At 46.8% G+C, this 20,709-nt stretch overlaps 1 protein-coding gene across 1 annotated transcript in view; it reads right to left on the bottom strand.

Annotated features, from left to right (window-relative positions):
- CHMP4B (charged multivesicular body protein 4B) overlaps positions 1 to 20,038 on the bottom strand; it is a 48,682-nt gene extending 28,644 nt beyond the window's left edge. The window contains exon 1 of the mRNA XM_003134402.6: positions 19,686 to 20,038. Coding sequence (XP_003134450.6) covers positions 19,686 to 19,875 — 190 coding nt within the window. The 5' untranslated portion in view covers positions 19,876 to 20,038. The remainder of the gene's footprint in view (positions 1 to 19,685) is intronic.

The raw sequence follows: 20,709 nt of genomic DNA, 5'->3' as shown, positions 1-20,709 counted from the left end.
TATTTTTCCCCACACCGCCTGCGTTCTCCCCGCTTCTCAGCAGAGAAGGCAACGCTGAGCAAACCCCACAGATGTGGATTTTCTGCCGGGCCTGCCCAGCACAGCCCAAGAAGGCAAACAGTTGGATTGAAAGTCTATAATTTGGCCCCTTTCCTGTATTTCTAGACAGTGAGGAAAGTGGGAAAAATTTTGTCTACATAAATACACACCTCCTCTGCTCTTCCAGCAAGAGGTAACTCCTCTCCTCCAGGATGTCTGTCACAGCCCCATTCTTCCTCCCTTGGATTCCAGTCATAATCCCTAATAGGTTGTGAGCCGAGACAGAAGCCAACACTTGCTTGTTTCTGTACTCTCAGAAATACCTTGCACAGAGCCCTGTACTGCTAGATGTTTAGGAAACATATATTGAATGAGTAACAGAAGGAAAACAGAATGGCCTCTGAGATTCTTAAAGGGGCCAGAGTGAACAAATACCACTCTCTTCTGAAGTCCTGAGCTACCATAAAAATCATCAAGACTCCTGGAGGGTTCGATACCTTGATCTGGGTAGTGTATATACCCAAAACCTGGGTATAAACATTTGTAAAATGAGCTGTACAGTTAAGACTTGTCTGCTTTACTGTAAGTAAGTTATACCTCAATAAAAAAGAAAAAAATTCAAGAGGCACCAAAAATTGCTATTTATATGCCAACTCTTTCCCAGGTCTCTTTATAGACTTGCTAATCCTCCAGAGTATCGTAAAATGGGCTGAGAAGTAGGCATTATTCTGACCCCTTGCACAGGAGGATCCTGTGAGGCAGAGAAAGACAGCTTGGTTACACAGAGTGCCAGGAAGACAGCAACAATAAGACCCTGGGCTTTGTGACTTTCCACACAGCCCCAGCTGGGGAAACCACCAGCAGCCAGTTATAGCTCAAAAGAAAGCAACCCTCTAAAATAGTGGCTATTTGCTCTCTCTCTCTCCTGTCAGCTGGCTTTCTGGCATGGCGACTTTCATTTTATTTTCAAAATCATTCTGGCAGGGCTGGGAACATGCCACCAGAGCATTCGCTGAGAAGCAGTGAGGCAGAACTCACTGGAATGAGGAGACAGGAGCTATGGGTTCCAGCCCCGGGTTGGCTTTCATGAGCTCTGTCCCTTTTAACAGGTTACCTAAGCTCTCTAGGCCTGAGATTTCCCTCTTTTTACAGGACAGATGAGCTCTAAATTTGTGTGATTTTTCAGAGCTGTTTAAGAGCCAGGAAGATGGTATAAAGCATAATAAAAGGGAGAGAACTATTTTAATGAGCACTAGCAAAGACTTGAGATTTTAAAGGCCTTAATTTAGAACCAGGTGGGTAGATGTCCTCCACATTCCTAAGAGGCTGAGCTGCTCACGGTGGTGCCAGATTCACACTCCAGACAGGAGGCCATGCAGGGAAGCTCTTCCCAAGACGCCAGCATCATCTCCAACTGCCATCCTCAAGAGCAGATTCATTAAAGTAAGTCAGGCCAACCCTTGGAAGCTCGTTCCCTTCTCCACTCCCCTCACACAGGACACAAATCCCCTGGTCCCATGGTCCCAAAGGTGGGTCAGTGAGCAGGTCAGGTCCTACCACAAGGAAGCACCCCCAATTTGCCGAAATGGTCAGTGCTGAGTTCTTGTCCAGCAGGGCTTAAACCTGCTCAGCCCCTGCAGAAATCTGTGGCTCTGATTTGCTGAAAGGCTGGCGGTCTAGTCAGAGACAGGCTATTGATCCAAAGGAGGAGAGTTGCCTTAGGCCATCTGTGCTGCTCACCTGGATGGAGCCTCAGGGGAACAGCTAAAAACCATCATTTGGCTCTGGCCTCTGAAACATGGAATCAAACAGAAAAATGTCCAGCATCTACAAAACAGTATGTGGCTTTTACAATGAGCAGGGATGTACTCACGCTGTTAACAGACAAAAGGAATGCTGAGCTACTCCCTCTTTTTACGCCGCAAAACTGCTTGGAGCCACACCTGGTTCTCTGGAGGATTACTGTAATATGGCACTTGTTGACTCAGAGAATGTTGGAGTGGGAAGGAACTTTAGCATCCATTTAATCAGTTCTTCTCATTTCATTGTTGAGAAAACTAAGGCCTAGAGTTGGGCAGGCACTTGCCCAAAGATACCAGCTGACAGGGTGAGAACTAGAAGCACAGTGTCTCCAGGTCCTAGGACTCTGTTCAGCCACCCTGAGTGGAGGTTCAACCCCTGGAGAACAGGAAAGCTAATGGGAGGCTGGGAGAGGTCGTTCTTAGATTTTTATGACTAGGAGAGTTCAGGCTGAACTCGAAATATATGGCCTCAGAAACAGAGGTCCCTGTCATCAGGCAAGGGAAGTAACTAGCTGTCTCTCGGCTCAAAGATAAACATAAAGGCAAAATTAAATAATCCCAAAGGGGAGTTCCCGTCGTGGTGCAGCAGAAATGAATCCAACCAGGAACCATGAGGTTGCGGGTTCCATCTCTGGCCTCGCTCAGTGGGTTAAGGATCCAGCGTTGCCATGAGCTGTGGTGCAGGTTGCAGATGTGGCTCGGATCTGGTGTTGCTGTGGCTGTGGTGTAGGCTGGCAGCTGCAGCTCCGATTAGACCCCTAGCCTGGGAGCCTCTATATGCCACAGGTGTGGCCCTAAAAAGACAAAAGACCAAAAAAAAAAAAAATTAAAAAATTAAAAATAAATAACTGGGTCAAGCTAGTTCAGGTAGGAGATATTTCTTCATCTAATTACCTTTGGCATGTAACCTGCGATACCCTCAGAACCGAAAAGAAGTTGCTATTCTGCCTCTACCAGCTACCCAGGATGTGCTGGGCTTCAGAAAAAGCAGAAGAGGAACCAGAAAGAACTAACAAGAAAACGGGTAGTGAGGCCATGGGTCCTCCCTTATGAGGAAACAGCCCCTCACCCACCTCATTCCCTCAAGTGAAAATGGGCAGAAACCCCCCCAACGGGAAACTTCACCAGGTGCTGGAGGAAGATGGCTGCTGGTCCCCAGCAAACTGCTCTCTAGACAGAACGTGCCCACCTAGTGCGTGCCTCCCTAAATTCAACCTAACAGATTCCTCAGCTTAGCATCCAGGGCCTCCTTAGGGAGGCCACAGCTTACCTTTCCAGCTCTCACCATCCCTTACCCACAGCCCAGAATCCTCCCGTACGCAGTCTCCTCTGCCTGGAATGACCCTAGCCCCTTCCTCTGTCCCGAATCCCCTTCACCTGTGCCCACCCCTCTGTGTTCCATAGTGGCCCCCACATGGAGTCTTTCACAGTGGAAACTCAAAATGTTGGCCAAATTGGTGGAACTTAATCTAACAACCCTTTCCCTTTCCCTTTCCCAACATCATCCTACAGAAACAAACAGCTCCATCCTAAGATGCCAACCAGAGTCCCAGCTCCTAAACCTGGGAGTAGCTGGCTCTCTTTCCTGATCTCTCTGCCTCTTACCTTTGAAATAAGAGTAATAGCTCTTTTTTTTTTTTTTTCCTTGTCTTTTTGCCATTTCTTGGGCCACTCCCGCGGCATATGGAGGTTCCCAGGCTAGGGGTCTAATCAGAGCTGTAGCTGCCAAGCCTACGCCAGAGCCACAGTCACGCGGGATCCGAGCTGCATCTGCAAACTACACCACGGCTCATGGCCACACCAGGTCCTTAACCCACTGAGCAAGGGCAGGGATCGAACCCTCAACCTCATGGTTCCTAGTCGGATTCGTTAACCACTGAGCCAGGACGGGAACTCCATGAAATAAGAGTAATAGTTCTTGTCAGAGAAGCTGAGTGCCTCAAGATGAGAGGCTCTGGAAATAGGTTCTCAAGTTTAAGGCCATTATTTTAAACTCCCCTTAGATTCATGCCCCATTTACCAACTAATGCTAGGAACTTAAAGCTTGTTTCCAGCCAAATGCCTCTTCTTTTATCACAAATGCCCCACTGTACAGCTATTGAGAGAGCTGCACTGAGGACTCTGGGTAGCCTGTTGGCCTTTTCTTTCCACAGAGTGTGGAGGTTTCCATCTCGAGTGTGGTCATAGTTCATGGTTTCAAGAAAAGCCTGCAGTTTTAGGGCTGCTGTCCTCTCAAATCTCATGATATAATGCATCAGTTGGTTCCCAGTCTATGGTTGTGAGCCCACAGGGTTCACAGCTATCACTCTGCTCTGTGAATGCACCAACCCAGCACTGCCTATGCACTTAATGGTGAATCACAAAAAAATAAGAAAACAACCACCACTTGACTATCTACTACTATTCATGTCACACACAGTCCTAGGATACAGACACAAAATAGTGGGTATTCAATAAACACTGGTTGAGGGAATAACGTACCTTCTCAATCAATGGGTACTAAAAGTACAACTATTAACACATGACCAAATCAGATTTTTTTTTGGAACTAGATAAGGGTCCTCCAACCTGAAAAGAATGAGGGCCTCTGGGATAATGAAAGAGTCCTGGGTGGGAAGGATTCAGGTCTGGATCCTAATACTGGTTAGACTCCCAGAAAGCAGAGCCAGGAGGCTGAGCTCTCTCTGGACCTTGGTTTCCTCAGCAGATAATAAAAAGGCAGGATTAGAAGCATCTAACAAGGTCCTCCCAGCTCTGCTCTTTAAGATCCCTCACCCTCAGGCCAGCCTCTGAAGCTCTAGAGCTTTAACTGTGGCTTCACCAGCCCTGGAATAGTGGTCCTCAACCCTAGGAGCTTTTGTCCCCTTAGGGGACATTTAGCAGTGTTTGGAGACATTTTTGGTTGTCACAGCTGGGAGAGGGGGAGGGGGGTGGTGCTATGGACATCTAGTGAGTAGAGGCCAAGGATGCTACTAACCATCCTGCAGTGGACAGGACAGCTCCTCACCACAAAGAATTATCCAGTCCAAAATGTCGATTGTGCCAAGGATGAGAAACACTGCTCTAGAGGCTGCTGAGAAGAGAAGCTTATTGCGGTGAAAGAAATGGAAACCAGGCTGGGACTTGCACAATGCCGATGCTGTAGCAGACTGTGAAAGAATGAACAGTGAATAAAGGCTCTCACACCACTCCAGACACGTACCGTCTCCTCTCCATCTCCTCTCTGGCACTAGTCCCACTGTGTATAAGATGATCCAATCTCTCTAAGAACCTGCAACCTTGTCCTCCTCGACCCAGCTCATACCCATTATTAACCCATAGCCTTTTAAGATTGAGCATAAGTAAGAAGGAGCCAGAATGGTACATGTGTCAGAAAAGCACTAGATGTGGAGCTTAAGTAGGCAAGCCTTCGCTCAGGCCCTAGGGAAAGCACTTAATTGCTCTGAGTCTTAGTTTTCTCCTCTGCAAAACGGGTTAAAAATTACTCTTTGCCCTGTCTTATCTTCAAAATAAGATGATGGATATGCAAGTGTTTTGGCAGCCATCAAACCTAGTACAAATGCGAAGTACTCCCCTGCAGAGTAACAGGTGCTCACGCTCTGGAGGGAATATTGTAAAAAGTCATTTCCAATGACAAGATTTTGTCCAATAGTTACTTATAAGCACTCAGAGTTACGGAGTCCTTGCCCTATGGAATGCTAAAGATATTAGTTAGAGCCCAGTGGATGCAGCTGACCTCAGGATGCCCAAGATTCCTGGGTCAGCCCAGTGACTCATGTAATGTGAACTTCTACTTTCTCATCTCTAAAATGGTAGGCGTGTGGGGATTAATATCATTTAATACATGGGGTCGTTGAAAAGATCAAACACAATCAAGTTTGTAAAGTGCATGTCACTTCCCACAGACGAGGAGAATATTTTCTCTTTCTGAAGATTTTTCTCCTGAAAAACTTTTTTTTGCTTCGAAATATATATATATATTTTAGGGCCACACCTGTGGCATGTGGAAGTTCCTAGACTAGGAGCTGAATTGGAACTATAGCCGCCGGCCACAGCCACAGCCAAACCAGATCAGAGCCATATCTGCCACCTATACCACAGCTCACAGCAACACCAAATCCTTAACCCACCAAGTGGGGCCAGGGATCGAACCTGTGTTTTCATGGATACTAACCTGGTTCATTACTGCTGAGCCACAATGGGAACTCCAAAATATAATTTTTTTTTAGCATAATGAAAATAATTTAAGAAAAGGTGTTTTTGGAGTTCCTGTTGTAGCTCAGCAGGTTAAACCCAACTAGTATCCATGAGGATGCAGGTTCAATTCCTGGCCTCGCTCAGTGGGTTAAGCGTTGCCACAGCTGCATCGTACATCACAGATGGAGCTCGGATCCGGTGTTCCCATGGCTGTGGCATAGGCCAGTGGCTATGGCTCCAATTTGAAACCTAGCCTGGGAACTTCCACATGCCATTAAGAAGAAAAAAAAAAAAGTTTCTATAAGGATATTTGTCCTCTATGCCTCCAAAATTACCTGTAAAATATAAGCATGAAAAGGTCTATCAGCAGCTGCCAACCCTGCAGCCCTGGCTTCTAAGAACAACAAGCTGAATGCCAGGCTGACAGCAGTCCCCTCCTTGGATATGGCCACAGAGGGCTATCAGAGCCCACTACAACTCAACGTCCAGACTTGCTAAGCAGTCTGCAACCATTTACTGCCCTTGTGCAAGATTCTAAAAGGGGAAAATGCTCTGGAGAGGTAAAAACAACTGATCCCACTGAGGGAAAATTAAGAAACTAGTCTAGGCATTCCCTGGTGACCTCCTAAGGTTGCTGTGTTGTCACTGCTATGGCTTGGGTTCGATCCCTGGCCTGGGAAACTTCTGCATGCCATAGGCATGGCCAAAAGAAAAGAAACTAGTCTAGGAGTTTCCGTCATGGCTCAGCGGTTAGCGAACCCAGAACTAGTATCCATGAGGACGCAGGTTCGATCCCTGGCCTTGCTCAGTGAGTTCCGGCGTTGCTGTGAGATGTGGTGTAGGTCGAAGATGTGGCTCAGATCCTGCATGGCTGTGTCTCTGGCGGAGGCTGATGGCTACAGCTCTGACTGGACAACTAGCCTGGAAACCCCCATATGCCACGGGTGCAGCCCTAAAAAAAGACAAAAACAAAAACAAGTCTAATGAAATCTGGGGACACTGAGCTGATGAAACCACTCATCTACATGGGGAGCCTTTCATGTGGCCTTATCTGAGTAGCAACTCCTCTCCAAACCTCTGCGGAAAGAGGAGCAGGCTACACGTGTGCAAGTCCTATGTTTACTTTTACAGCTATCAGGTCTTACACGGATCACAAAGAATTTACTGCTCCTGCTTGGGTAGGGAGTAAAGAACCGACTCCTCAATAAGCTACACTTCAAATTTAATATTCTAAAGCTAATTATTTTTTTATTTATTTATTTTTTTTGTCTTTTTGCTATTTCTTTGGGCCGCTCCCACGGCATATGGAGGTTCCCAGGCTAGGGGTCAAATCGGAGCTGTAGCCACCAGCCTACGCCAGAGCCACAGCCACGCGGGATCCGAGCTGCATCTGCAACCTACACCACAGCTCACGGCAACACCGGATCATTAACTCACTGAGCAAGGGCAGGGACCGAACCCGCAACCTCATGGTTCCTAGTCAGATTCGTTAACCACTGTGCCACGATGGGAACTCCTAAAGCTAATTATTTTATGACCAAACTAAGTTAAACATTTATCCATTCCTTTTTCTTTTCTTTTATTTGGGGGGGGTTGCACCTGAGGCAAATGGAAGTTCCCAGACTAGGGTCAAATTGGAGCAGTAGCAGCCAGCCTACGCCACAACCACAGCAGATCCAAGCTGTGCATCTGCGACCCACACCACAGCTCACAGCAACACTGGATCCTTAATCCACTGAGTGAGGCCAGGGATCGAACCCACATCCTCATGGATACTAGTTGGGTTTATTACCACTGAGCCACAATGGGAACTCCCATTTATCCATTCTTATGCCCCCTGCCAAAAGGGTTTCTGATTCAAATAAAGCACTTTTTTGGTGGGGGCGGGGTCACAACCACAGCATGTGGAAGTTCCTGGGCCAGGGATCAAATGTAAGCCACAGCAATGACATCAGATCCTTAACCCACTGAGCCACTACAGAACTCTTCAAATAAGACATCTTTTTTTTTTTTTTTCTTATTTGGCTGTGCCCATAGCATATAAAAATTCCTGAGCCAGGGATTGAAGTCACACCACAGCATTGACCCTGACCACTACAATGACAATACCAGATCCTTAACCCTCTGCACCACAAGAGAACTCCTCAAATAAAGTACTTTTTAAAAAGTGCAGCATATATTCCCATGTTCCTAATTTTTCTTTTTCAAAATTTTCCTATTAATTCAAAGTTTCAAGCACTCAGACATTTTGAGTTCCCTACTGCTCTAACATTCTAACTACTCTCCAAAATAATGAAACATAGATTCAAGCAACACACACACACACTCATACACAGACAGCTGTTTGACTCCCTCCACTGCATATCCTATACTCTGAAGTCTGAATGTTCTTCTAGAACAGATCACGCTGTACCTAGATTATATCTGTTTACTTCTCAGTCACTCCAGCTAGACTGTGAGCATCTCAGAGGCAATGACCTTCTCCATCTGCATTTACCAAGTAAAACAGGACAGTATCTGGCACATGGCTCAAGTTTATATATTTATAATCAAATGGATGCATGAATGAAGCAAAAGTCTCTAGAACCTTCTTTTAAAATGGACTATCTGAAATCTCTGGAGCACTGGGATGCAGGCACGGTGGGTTTAGGACCCAGCATTGTTGCAACTGTGGCTTAGGTCACAACTGCGGCTCAGATTTGATCCCTGGCCCAGGAACTCCATATGTCAGGCGGCGGCCAAAAAATAAAAAAGATGGACCATCTAAAATGAAATGCGAATGTCTATCTATTCAGCACTAAGACCAGAAAGATGGGATCCCAACATCAGAGTCCCAAAACAGGGCACAATATCCAAATTCATTTCAAAACTTCCTTTCTCAAATACACCACTCTTAACACAACTAGAGGAAGGTGAAAGCTCTTCTGCAACTTCCAGTTGTAACTCTCAGCTGAGCTGGTGTCATATAGCAAAAACGAAGTGTTTACCCCCAACCCACACCCCACCCCATAGCTGCCTACTCCTTTAAGGACTGATGTAAAAGTTCACACTGTCATCCCCTACCCTGAACTAGGGCAAATCTCCCAAATTCAAATCTCCACTGAGCTACATTTGGGGTATTCTTGTGAGTGGCCCTTATGGCCAATTTTGGACTTTAATGACTGCTGTCCAAGGTTCATCCCCCCCCACCAGAAACTGGGCTTCCAGAGAGCAGGATCATAGGGCAGGGCCTCACACTGAAGCAGGAAACCCTGACTGATGAATGTCTGAACTGTCTGGGGACTCACGGAGCCTCTGGGCTCTGAGCAAACTCAACTGCCCTGATCGTTGAATGGGAGAAAACCAGGCCAAGCAGCTTGACCCTGGGTCTTTTTGTTTGTTTTGGGGGAGGTTGGGCTTTGTTTTTGTTTTAAGGGTGAAAAAGAGCTGACAAAGCTCTTTACTGGGTTTTAACCCAACTAGGAATCCCTGTTCAAAAATTCACCATCCCCTTAAAATCCAGAAAACTATCATTTTATAGAATCAAACAGGTCAAGTTTGATGATGGAATTTCTAGTTTCATCATCCCACCTCACTCCTTCTCCTCTAGCTGAGAAATTCCCTGCATTTTCTAGCTTTATTTTATCCATAAGCTTCTGAAAGAAACACTTTACCTAGGATGGTTCCAAGACTCTACTCAGGAAATTTATAGGCTGTATAGTTGTGACAACTTTTTTCTCTGAGAAAGCCACCGATCTGTCCAACTGCAGGATCCACAGGGCCAGGCTGTCTTTTTCACTGCCTGGAAACCCACATGGCCCCTCAGATGGCTCCTCACACAGAACAGGCACTCAGAGAACATCTGTTCCTCCTGATGCAGAAAACTGGGGGATCAGAATAGTGTCGATGCTATGTAAACAGAATAGGAGACAACCACGAAGTCAGAATGCACTGAAAAATAATTCCTGGTAGAAAAAAGATATGACTTAAAAAAACTCATTTCCGGAGTTCCCACTGTGGTGCAACGGGATTGACGGCGTCTTGGGAACACTGAGATGCAGGTTTGATCCCTGGCCCAGCAGAGTGGGTTAAGGATCCAGTGTTCCTGCAGCTGCAGCTTATGTCTCCACTATGGCTTGGATCTGATCCCTGGCCCAGGAACTCCATATGCCGCCGGGTGACCAAAAGTGGGGGTGGGGGGACCTCACTTCCTAGCCTACTCCAGGTAGCGCTAACTCCTCTTCACCTGGGAAGCTCTTTCTTCACCAACCTGTCCCCGCACCAGGCAGTGGTGCTCCCTGAGGATGGGAACTACCCCTAACTTGTGACCAGGGTTGCTGGTGCTGGACAACCAGTGGGGTCCTCACAACCAAGAGCTTGACTGAATGCTTGTCAGTTATCCAGATGGCTGGCTTCTTCCATGAAGAAGGCTGCTACCCCATCGGCAGGACATGTGCTTCAAGAGCTTTTTCAAGGGAAGGCAGGCACATGCTACTAAACCTTACAACCATTCTGTGGCCTCAGCAGATTACTCAAGGTATTTAGGAATATGTCAAGCTGGATAAGAGTTCAATCTTTGAGCCGCAAAATGAGTGAGCCCATTAGTCAGACAGGTAACATCCCTGAGTGTCCAGGAAAGAAAGAATACTGGCATGGACATACGAAAAATGCCCCAAATTCTCATGTAATCCCTACAGCAACTACTGAGAGCCGACTGGCAAACTCAATGTGCATACAAACCACCTGGAGCTCTCACACAGGTTCTGCTTCAGTCAGTCTGGGTGGAGCCTGAGAGTCTGCAATTCTAACAATTGCAAAATGTTCCCACAGACCACACTTTGAGTAGCAAAGTTTTTGTTGCTGTTTTTCATTTTTTTTTTTTTAACCTTTTTTGAAACTGAAGTATAGTTGATTTACAAGGCCGTGTTGTCGTTTTTTTTTTAATTGAAGTATAACTGACCCACAATACTATGTTAGTTCCAGGTGTACATAGTGATTCAGTATTTCTATAATGACAAAATGATCCCCATGATAAGTCTAGTTATCATCTGTCACTATACAAAGTTATTACAACATTACAGACGGTATTTCCCATGCTTACATCTCCTCGGCCTGACTCATTTATTTCTATAAATAAAAGTCTGTACTTCTTAAGCTCCCCCACCCAGTCTACTCGTGCTCCCACATCCCTCCCCTCTGACAACCACCTGTTCACTCTCTGTAAGAGCAGAAAACTTGTATAGTAAATACTGTATCCCGTTTTTGCAGTTAAAGAAGCTAATGTTCAGGGACAGGAGGAGACTTTCACTCGCAAGTAGAGGTGGAATTTGAACTCAGGTCTTCTGATCCCAAACCCAGAGACTTTTTCCATACCACTAACCTTTTGAGCTAAACATTCAGGACCATAAAGATGTATAGCTTTCCAACATCCCTCAAATAAACCCTCCCTCCAGCTTTGTCACACAAGGAAGAGGGAGGAGGGAGAGCTAGAAATAGAAGCCACGGGAGACCAAGCCAGCCAGATGCTCTGGTTAAGAACTTAAATCATTCAATCCTTCAGCTAAGACTCCTTAAGAAGGGCCAAACTTCAGGGGTTCCTAGATGCTTGTTCCTTTACTAATGAAAGGGTATGGGAAAGTGTAATGGTTCCAAACAAACAAACAAACAATCTCAGGGATAAGGAAGGAGAGGGAGGGAGGGAGAGGAAGGACGAGCTAGTCCTGCGTATTCTGGGCTGTGCTGCTCAGACTTCAGCTGGCACATTCCGAGTGGTCAGCTCTGCCCACTCCACACCTTGAGAGCAACACTGATGAACACATGCAGAGGAGGGTAACAAGGAAAAAGCAGGAACACCAAGCAAGGAACAGTCGAGGACAGAGATCCGTCCTAGAGAAGCGCAGGTTAAGACGTAAGCCTCATTTTTCCTATCTCTCTTCTCAAAGGTAGACTGGACCTGTTCTCTGCAGCCCCAAGGCAGAATTAGCAACCTCATTTCCAATGGAAGAAAACAGTTCACCATTGTCTGGTGTCAGAGCTGGGATTTGCTTCTAAGCCTCCTAACTCCAGATCCCACGTTCTTTCCACCAGCCGGAGCTGCTTCCTTCCCCATAGAGCAGCCACCCCAACCTGCACCAGAGGTTGGCACTATAGTTCCAAATAAGAAAGGTGATTGTATAGTCAGAGCTGTCCAAAGACAGACTATGCTGTAATGTGAGAGGATAGAGCACCTAATACAAATCCTATCAGCAGAGGGTCAATCAGAGGTTAATCACTGGCAGGAAATACTGCAAAGGGAATCTGGGCACTGGATGGCTGACTGGGTGAGATGAACCTGCCACCCCTCAGAGATGAATTAATCTCTTCCAACTATATTTCAATCTAACACTTCATTTGTACATGGTTTGCCTTTTATCAGTTACTTGTACGCGTGTGTATCGTCTTCACTGAACTGTGAGGCCTTGTAGTGTTCTGTCCATCTCTATACCCTTTCTTTCGCCTAAGACTATATACACCTGGGAAACCAAGGAGACATTTACATGCCTCCTCTCTGCCAGGCTCTCTGCCAGGCACTTTGCACATATCAACTTATTTCATATCCTCACAAGAACCCTAAGAAGTAATGCTATTACTCCCTGCTTACAGATGGGAATAAAGTTATCCAGACTCCGAGAGGATAACTGCTGAGGTATTGCTGGTGAGTGGTGAAGCTGGCACCTCAAAATGGGAAACTTCTACCTCCACCATCATGCTGCTTTCCTCCTAGGAGGAACTCACACGTCTGCTGACTTGAGCCAAACACCTTAAAAACAGGCCAGTACTATATCCAGCTAGGTCTGTTGTGGTTTCCTGTTGCAGTGCTCAAATTTTCCTTCTAATTACTACTATCCAGACTCGAAATGACCAATGTAAAGTTGTTGCTGTTTTGGGATATCCTCTCTCTCTTGTTTAAAGACAGTGGGAGAACACAAGACAATTCGGGGCAAGAGGACCGATTTTTCACAAAGCTTTTCTGCCCCAAGGAATCCCTCAAGGCTCCAAGAACTCAACCCCATCTCTTCCTCCCAGTAGGCCCGGCTCCATCTCAGGGCTCTGGACCACTGCAAGCAAATCAGGTCCTGGTTTTCTGCCCCAGAGGTGGAGAACTCACACACATCTTCACAGGCTGTTCTCCAGAAACTAGCTCTGTGCACATAAACCCAACTCAGGACAACTCAGAACTTCCCTAAAAGCAAAACAGTCTAGCTCAAAGGTCCTCACATTTAGCTCAACTTCCAAACAAAATCAATCGTGAATTTCAAATCACATTAGAAACCTACTAGTAGGCACTTAAAAATATTTAATCCTCCTGCCAAATGGGGCAAAAAAAGATTTCGTAATTTGAATCAAAAGCGCCGCCATATTTGGACAGCCAACACATAAGGCCTCTCTGACACTCCATCTGTCTTAAGAAGCAAACCAGTGCCAATCTGGCCAACCATTCCTGTAAACAAGAAACTGAAGCATCATCAAGGGAAATTCCCATTGCTCAGTTCCCTGGGTGGGTTTCAGTTTTTCCATCTCTGGGCCTCTGGGACAGGAGATCTGGCCGGCACATGCACCACTGAGATACTGGGCTTTTCAACCTGACACCCTGATAGCAGAGAACCAAAAACCACACTCACTATAAATTTATCTTATTAAGATGTCTTTCCAGATGCTAACATTTTAGAACAACTTTTTTTTTTTTTTTTTGTCTTTTGTCTTTTGTTGTTGTTGCTGTTGTTGTTATTGTTGCTATTTCTTGGGCCGCTCCTGCGGCATATGGAGGTTCCCAGGCTAGGGGTTGAATCGGAGCTGTAGCCACCGGCCTACACCAGAGCCACAGCAACGCAGGATCCGAGCCGTGTCTGCAACCTACACCACAGCTCACGGCAACGCCGGATCATTAACCCACTGAGCAAGGGCAGGGATCGAACCCGCAACCTCATGGTTCCTAGTCGAATTCGTTAACCACTGCGCCACGACGGGAACTCCCTAGAACAACTTTATTAAACATGGGAGAGCCACCCTGGCTCCAGCAAAGAGCAGGAGTTAATGAAGATCTATTTCCCATGAGTGTCTGGCCTCTCTGCATCCATCAGACACTTTCAACTGAACCTAAATTAACCTGTAAATGAACTGATTTGCATCCATAAATCCAACAAAAATAGACCAGTGTAGGGTGGGCTACCCAATCTCCATTTCCCAGTCTCATATAATTCTTTTGTTAAACTAAAATATGACCCTTTCTACAACGTGGTTTCATCTTTATTAAAACAGGAAAAGAGGGAAATGTGAACCACCTAGAGTAGATATTTCATAACTAATTACAAGGTGTTAAGAAGAAAAGAATCTTTGACATTCAATCATCTTTTTTAGAGAGAAAACCAACAGGGCACTGTCTGGAAAGGTACCAAAAAAGACCTAAGTTGGGGAGATTTTTGTCAGCAATCCTGGTTCCCATTCAGTTCCCTGTGAAAGAACTTTTCCACTTGACAATTAAACCAAAGAAGTGTGATCAACAATAACCTGATCAAAAATGGAAAGAAAAGAATGCTTACTCAATATCCAAAATGTACCACACTCTCTCATACATGATCTTAGCTAATCCTCACCCCAGTCATGTGAGGTGAATACTGTTTCCACTTGACAGAAAAGTAAAGTGACAAGACTTACATGCCTTGGATGGCAGAGTCTATGCCTGGTTTCTCTATATTCCCAGCACTCAGCTCTCAGCACTGAGCATGGGACCCAGGACACAGTTTAAGAGCTTGCCACGCCCTTAAGAATATATACATGACTGAAGGAAAGGAAAAGAAATCTGGAAAAAGTATGCAATCCACATTTTGCTCTAGGCTCCTAATTGAGGCCACTGCCTGGAATGCACCTGCCCCATGCAAATAATCTACTTGAGCTGCAGAGGTTTGCTTCAAAGGACAATTTATCATCTTTCAACATGTACACTGCAAAAATAGTACCCACAGTTGGCTACAACACCCTTCACAGGGCAGGGCCTGGTCCTGTCTTACTTCTTTTTCCCCCGACTCAGCACCACGCCTTGCACAGGTGGGTGCTTAATGAGTGATGATAAAGGTCATGATGATGCCTCCAAGGAAGCCATCACAGGAGTAAACAAACACAAGATGCCCACAGCCACCAGAACTGGTCTCTGAGCTGAGTTACATCCTCTCTGCAGGCTCACATTCCTCTCGGGACAGTGGGAATAAGAGAAGCTACTCCCAAGATTGTTTGCATTCATTTAAGAAGTATGTACTGAGCAGTAACTCCATGGCAGGCACCATGCTAGGTGCACGAGACACAGCAATGAGCATGACCACAACATCCTGCCTCATGGAGCTTGAAGGCTCAGTGGGTATCGTGAGACTCATGGAAAAAAGGAGTTTTAAAGGAGTTCTCTTGGAGTTCCCGTTGTGGCGCAGTGGTTAATGAATCCGACTAGGAACCATGAGGTTGCGGGTTTGATCCCTTGCCTTGCTCAGTGGGTTAACGATCTGGCGTTGCCATGAGCTGTGGTGTAGGTCGCAGATGCGGCTCAGATCCCGCGTTGCTGTGTCTCTGGCGTAGGCTGGCGGCTACAGCTCCGATTCGACCCCTAGCCTGGGAACCTCCATATGCTGTGGGAGGCCCAAGAAATGGCGAAAAGACAAAAAAAATTAAAAAAAATAAAAAAAATAAAGGAGTTCTCTTGTGGTGCAGCAGGTTAAGGATCCAGCGTTATCACTGCAGCAGCTTGGGTCACTGGGCACTTCCACATGCTGGGTGTATGGACAAAAAAAAGAAAAAAAGGAGTTTTTTCAAAGAACTCACAATATAAAGTATTGCTCCTCTGTGTAATGGCAACCATTTATTGATCACTTACCACCTGGCAGGCATTGTACTAAGAGCTTTGCATGCACAACATGATTTAATCCACTAAGGTAGGTATGAATACCCCTATTTACAGAGAAGGAATCTGAGGTACAGAGTAACCTGCCCAACACATACAGCTAGCGACAAAGCCACAGCTCTAATCCATGTCCCTGAGATTCTAGCCTTAGCCCTTACTAGATTCCCGCCTCCGGCCCCTTCCTCTCCACTGCTACCACAGTGCAAACATCCAAGCTCATCTGTCTCTTCTGCTTTAGGGCAGCCAATGCGCCTCACCACCTCCAGGTCAAGGTCTAAAAGCTACAGGCTCCTCCCCAGTGTTAATCCTTCTACTGTCCTGCCCCACAAACTCCCACCAGGAGATGCTCTCACTTGGGGCTCCCTAAACTCCTGGCTGACCTACTTCCCATCTTCCTCCTCTGCCAACCTGCTTTTGCCCTTTCCCCTCCAGACAAGAATCTTCTCCTTTGCAGCCTGAGTACATACTCAAGTTTCAGTAGATTCCTTCTCCTTCCCTCTCCTCCTCCTCCTTCCCTCTCTCTCTCTCTCTCTCTCTCTCTCTCACACACACACACACACACACACACACACACACACACTTCCAATCCTGAGCCCCTGGAGAGCAGACAGAGTGTATTTTCACCTCTGATCCTCCAAGTCCCCGCACAGTATGGAGTCCATGAGTGACTAAATGAATCTATGTTGTGGTGTTAACACCTCAGAACACTATCCCTAGAAGGAAGGAAGTCCTTTCCCCCAAAGGACACTAAAACGAAGGGCAGTAGCTCCTGTCTTCTCAGACAAACTCAAGTAGACTGCTTTCCAAAAAGTTATTACAACTGAGAATGGTCCTCCACAGTCTGCTGGCAGCCTCTCAAAAAGCCTCTTGAAAGCCAATTCAATCACCTCTAGAACTGCAGAAACAAAATTAGCTCCAGACCAAAAATTCCAGAGGGAGACCTGCCCTCTCAGATGGGAGATGATGTAAACGGATGCCCTCCTCCACCCTGCAATGGGCAAAGCACTCCCTAAACGCAGACTGGTCAAAACACTGCCTCTAATTACCGTGAACAACAGAGGATCCCGAATGGGAAGAGTCATCAAAGAAAAACGCTGGAGACAGCAAAATCTAACCCTGCTCTCCAGCTCCAGAGCCCCAACTGGAGTCCAGGCCACAAACGTGTGGCTGCAACCATCCTGACTGGTCTCCAGGCTCCCACTCTGATCCCATAGGTCTACTTCCCAAAGAGAGGCCAGGTGGTGTTTTTTATGTCAATGATTAAGATGACTTTCCACACACTTGGAATAAAATCTAAACTCTTTACCAGGAAGTTCAAGGTCCACTCCACACCCACTTATTTTATACTACTCTCCTCTTCAATCACTACATCCCAGAAACAGAGGTTTTCTGTTTTCTTAAAACAGGCCAACTTCTGGGCCTTTTCCCATGCTGTCTGCTTGCCTGAAACAATTCTTCCCTAGATTTTACCAGAGCTGGTAACTTGATGTTTTGAAAGAGGACTTCCCCAATCACTCTATTTTATTTTATTTTTGTTTCTAGGGCCCCACCTGTGGCATATGGAGGTTCCCAGGCTAGCGTTTGAATTGGAGCTGCAGCTGCTGGCCTATACCACAGCCACAGGAACACAGGACCCAAGCCGAGTCTGTGACCTACACCACAGCTCAAGGCAACGCCAGATCCTTAACCCACTGATCAAACCTGCATCCTTTTGGATGTTAGTCAGATTAACCACTGAGCCACGATGGGAACTCCCACTCTATTTTATTTTTATATATATTTTTTTGTCTTTTTCTTTTTTTTTTTTTTTTTTTTTTTTTTTTGGCTTTTCTAGGGCTGCTCCCGTGGCATACGGAGGTTCCTAGGCTAGGGGTCTAATCAGAGCTGTAGCCACCGGCCTAAGCCAGAGACACAGCAACGCCAGATCCGAGCCGAGTCTGTGACCTACACCATAGCTCACAGCAACACCAGATCCTTAACCCACTGAGCAAGGCCAGGGATCGAACCTGCAACCTCATGGTTCCTAGTCAGATTCGTTAACCACTGAGCCACGAACGGGAACTCCCCAACCACTCTATTTTTATTTTATTTTATTATTATTATTATTATTATTTTTTTTTTTTTTGTCTTTTTGCTATTTCTTTGGGCCGCTTCTGCGGCATATGGAGGTTCCCAGGCTATGGGTCGAATCGGAGCTGTAGCCACCGGCCTACGCCAGAGCCACAGCAACGAGGGATCCGAGCCGCGTCTGCAACCTACACCACAGCTCATGGCAACGCCAGATCGTTAACCCACTGAGCAAGGGCAGGGACCGAACCCGAAACCTCATGGTTCCTAGTCGGATTCGTTAACCACTGCGCCACGACGAGAACTCCCTAACCACTCTATTTTAAAGTGGCACCCCTTTCCACCCCATCACTCGCCATCAGATTTTTTTTTTTTTTTTTGAGCACTTTTCACCACTAGGCAGTATTTTTTTCATTCATTTTCCTGTCTTCTCCCTCATTAGGGTGGAAGCTGTGTTTTGTTCACTTAGTGCATGCAGTAAGCCCCCGAAAGAACTTCCAGAGTATCCACTGACTATCAACAAAAGAGCATCCTCAGGATGGATTATTATTTTGTTCTTCTGTTAGAATGAAGAAAGCATCAATTTAACTCCTACTATGTGCTGGGCACTGTAAATCCATGATTTTCCTTTCGAGGGTAAATTCACTACCTCAAGGTCACACAGCCTGTAACTTGCAGACTTCTGAGTTACCTACTTGTTTGTATAGCTCCTAAACCCCTCTCACTTTCCCCCTCCTCAGGGGGAGGGTTGTCATGTTATGGTTCACTCTCACATTGCCGTAACAACGAGAAAAATCAAATATTTCTAAACTGCTTTATCGTTATTAACACTTTTTCACCTAAGAATACAAAGCACTTGCCCAGAAAGCCATACAACAGGAAGTGCCTCAGAGTTCCTTATCCCCGCCCTCAATCACAGAAGTAGGGACTGGGGGAGGAGTCGGGGCCAACGGAGGAATGGAATCCTTATTTCTGGTACACCGGGATCAGGAAGCCGTGAGTCACCGCGTGAAGGCTTGCGCTACGTGAAACTCTGATAAAACCTGGTTATGAGGAAACCAGAGGTGAATCACAGAGCTGGAAGGCACTTTAGGCCCCATGGAGGTCAAACCCTGGCTGATGGATGGGAGAAATGAACCTCAAGAGGAAAAGTAACTTGCTCAAGTTCATTCAGCAAGTGAACAGGGGACCTCCTCTCCTCCCAGTTCCTTTTTCTCTCCATTCAGGAGGCTTCTAAAGGAGAATTCTGAGTCAGGGGGATGGGGAGAGAGGCCAGGGACAGCTCATGGATTCCCCAGAGGGGTTGGCAGAGGGTAGGAGTGGGACAGGAAGGACACAAGTGTTAGAATGGAGGGCAGAAAGGAGACAAGAAGGAGGCGGCGGCAGTATCTGGGAAGCTGGGTGAGGACAGACCAGAGGGAGGGGGAAATGTGGAGGAGAAAGGAACAGAGTGAGGACGAAGGAAGTGCTGTGAAACGAGGGTCTGAAAGGGCCTGGCAGAGTGGGGAGAGCCTGGGAGAAGAGGGCTGGAATGACAGTCTAATGAAGAAGTCCAGGGGGCGACACTGAAGGGAGTCTGACCGGGTAAGAGGTCCAGGATCCGAGCAAACACTAGCGCGAGTCTGGCGAAGGTGGAGTCCAGGCCAGGGAAGTCTGAGGGGGCCGGGCCAACTCACCGCGCTTGTTTTTAGTGCCGTGCTTCTTGGCGGCCGTCAGTTCCTGTTCGATCTTCTTCTCCAGGAATTCCTGTTTCTTACTTAGCATCTCCTCTGTGTCCCGCAGTCTCTGGATGGCCTCCTGGGGGGTCGGGCCGCCCTTGCCGGCCTTACCCCCTCCAGCCCCGAACAGCTTCCCAAACACCGACATGGTTGCTGCTCGCCGCGCCGGCCTGCGCCGCCCGCTTCGGCTCGGCTCGGCTCGGTTCCGGCGCCTGCTCCCAGCCCTGCTGCTCCCTGCCGCCGCAGGCCTCTTCGCCACCTCCGCCCCGCAGCTGGGCCCGGCCGAGCCACCTCCCACAGGCCCCCACGCCCGGCCCGGCCGGCGTCAGGGAAACACGCCGTGGACTACAACTCCCGAAGGGCAACGCGCGGGCCATGCCTCAAATTTAATGGAAGGAGGTGCGCTGCATGCTGGGAGACTGTAGTCTTCCGGCTTCAGGAGCTCTACGACGCATTTTTTTGGTCTAGCTAGAGTCAAAGGGCGAGATGGCATGCTGGGAAATGTAGTCTTCTTGGAACCAGCTCTGTAGAGGTAGAACAGGAAATGAGTAGTTTATAAAACAGTAATTAACGTTATGCACATTCTGTGATCCAGGCATTGTGAAAAATGCTTTACATTCATTATTACATTAAATTCTCACACGCCTATGAGAGATAATACTGTTAATTTTGTAGGTGAGTAACCAAGACTCAGAAATTGAGGGACTGATTAGCTTAACTTAGACGTATCTTCGCATATGCTGTTCCTCTACCTGCAGTGCCTTTCTACTCTTTATTCACCTAACAGGTTCTTCGAAACCTAGTAGAGGCTTAAGGCAAAGCTAGACTGCAAATGTTCAAAACTCACCTTGAATACTTACTTAGGCGCGTTACTTGCCCTATTCTCCGTACTTGCCTTTTCAAAACTGTAAACTGGAGATAACAACAGGACCACCTACAAGCCTGTGTGAGATAGGAATGTCAAGTGCTTATTTGGCATAGG

This window comes from Sus scrofa, chromosome 17 (assembly GCF_000003025.6).
Source record: "Sus scrofa isolate TJ Tabasco breed Duroc chromosome 17, Sscrofa11.1, whole genome shotgun sequence".
NCBI classification, from domain to species: Eukaryota; Metazoa; Chordata; class Mammalia; order Artiodactyla; family Suidae; genus Sus; species Sus scrofa.
This window is presented reverse-complemented; position numbering and strand designations above follow the sequence as displayed.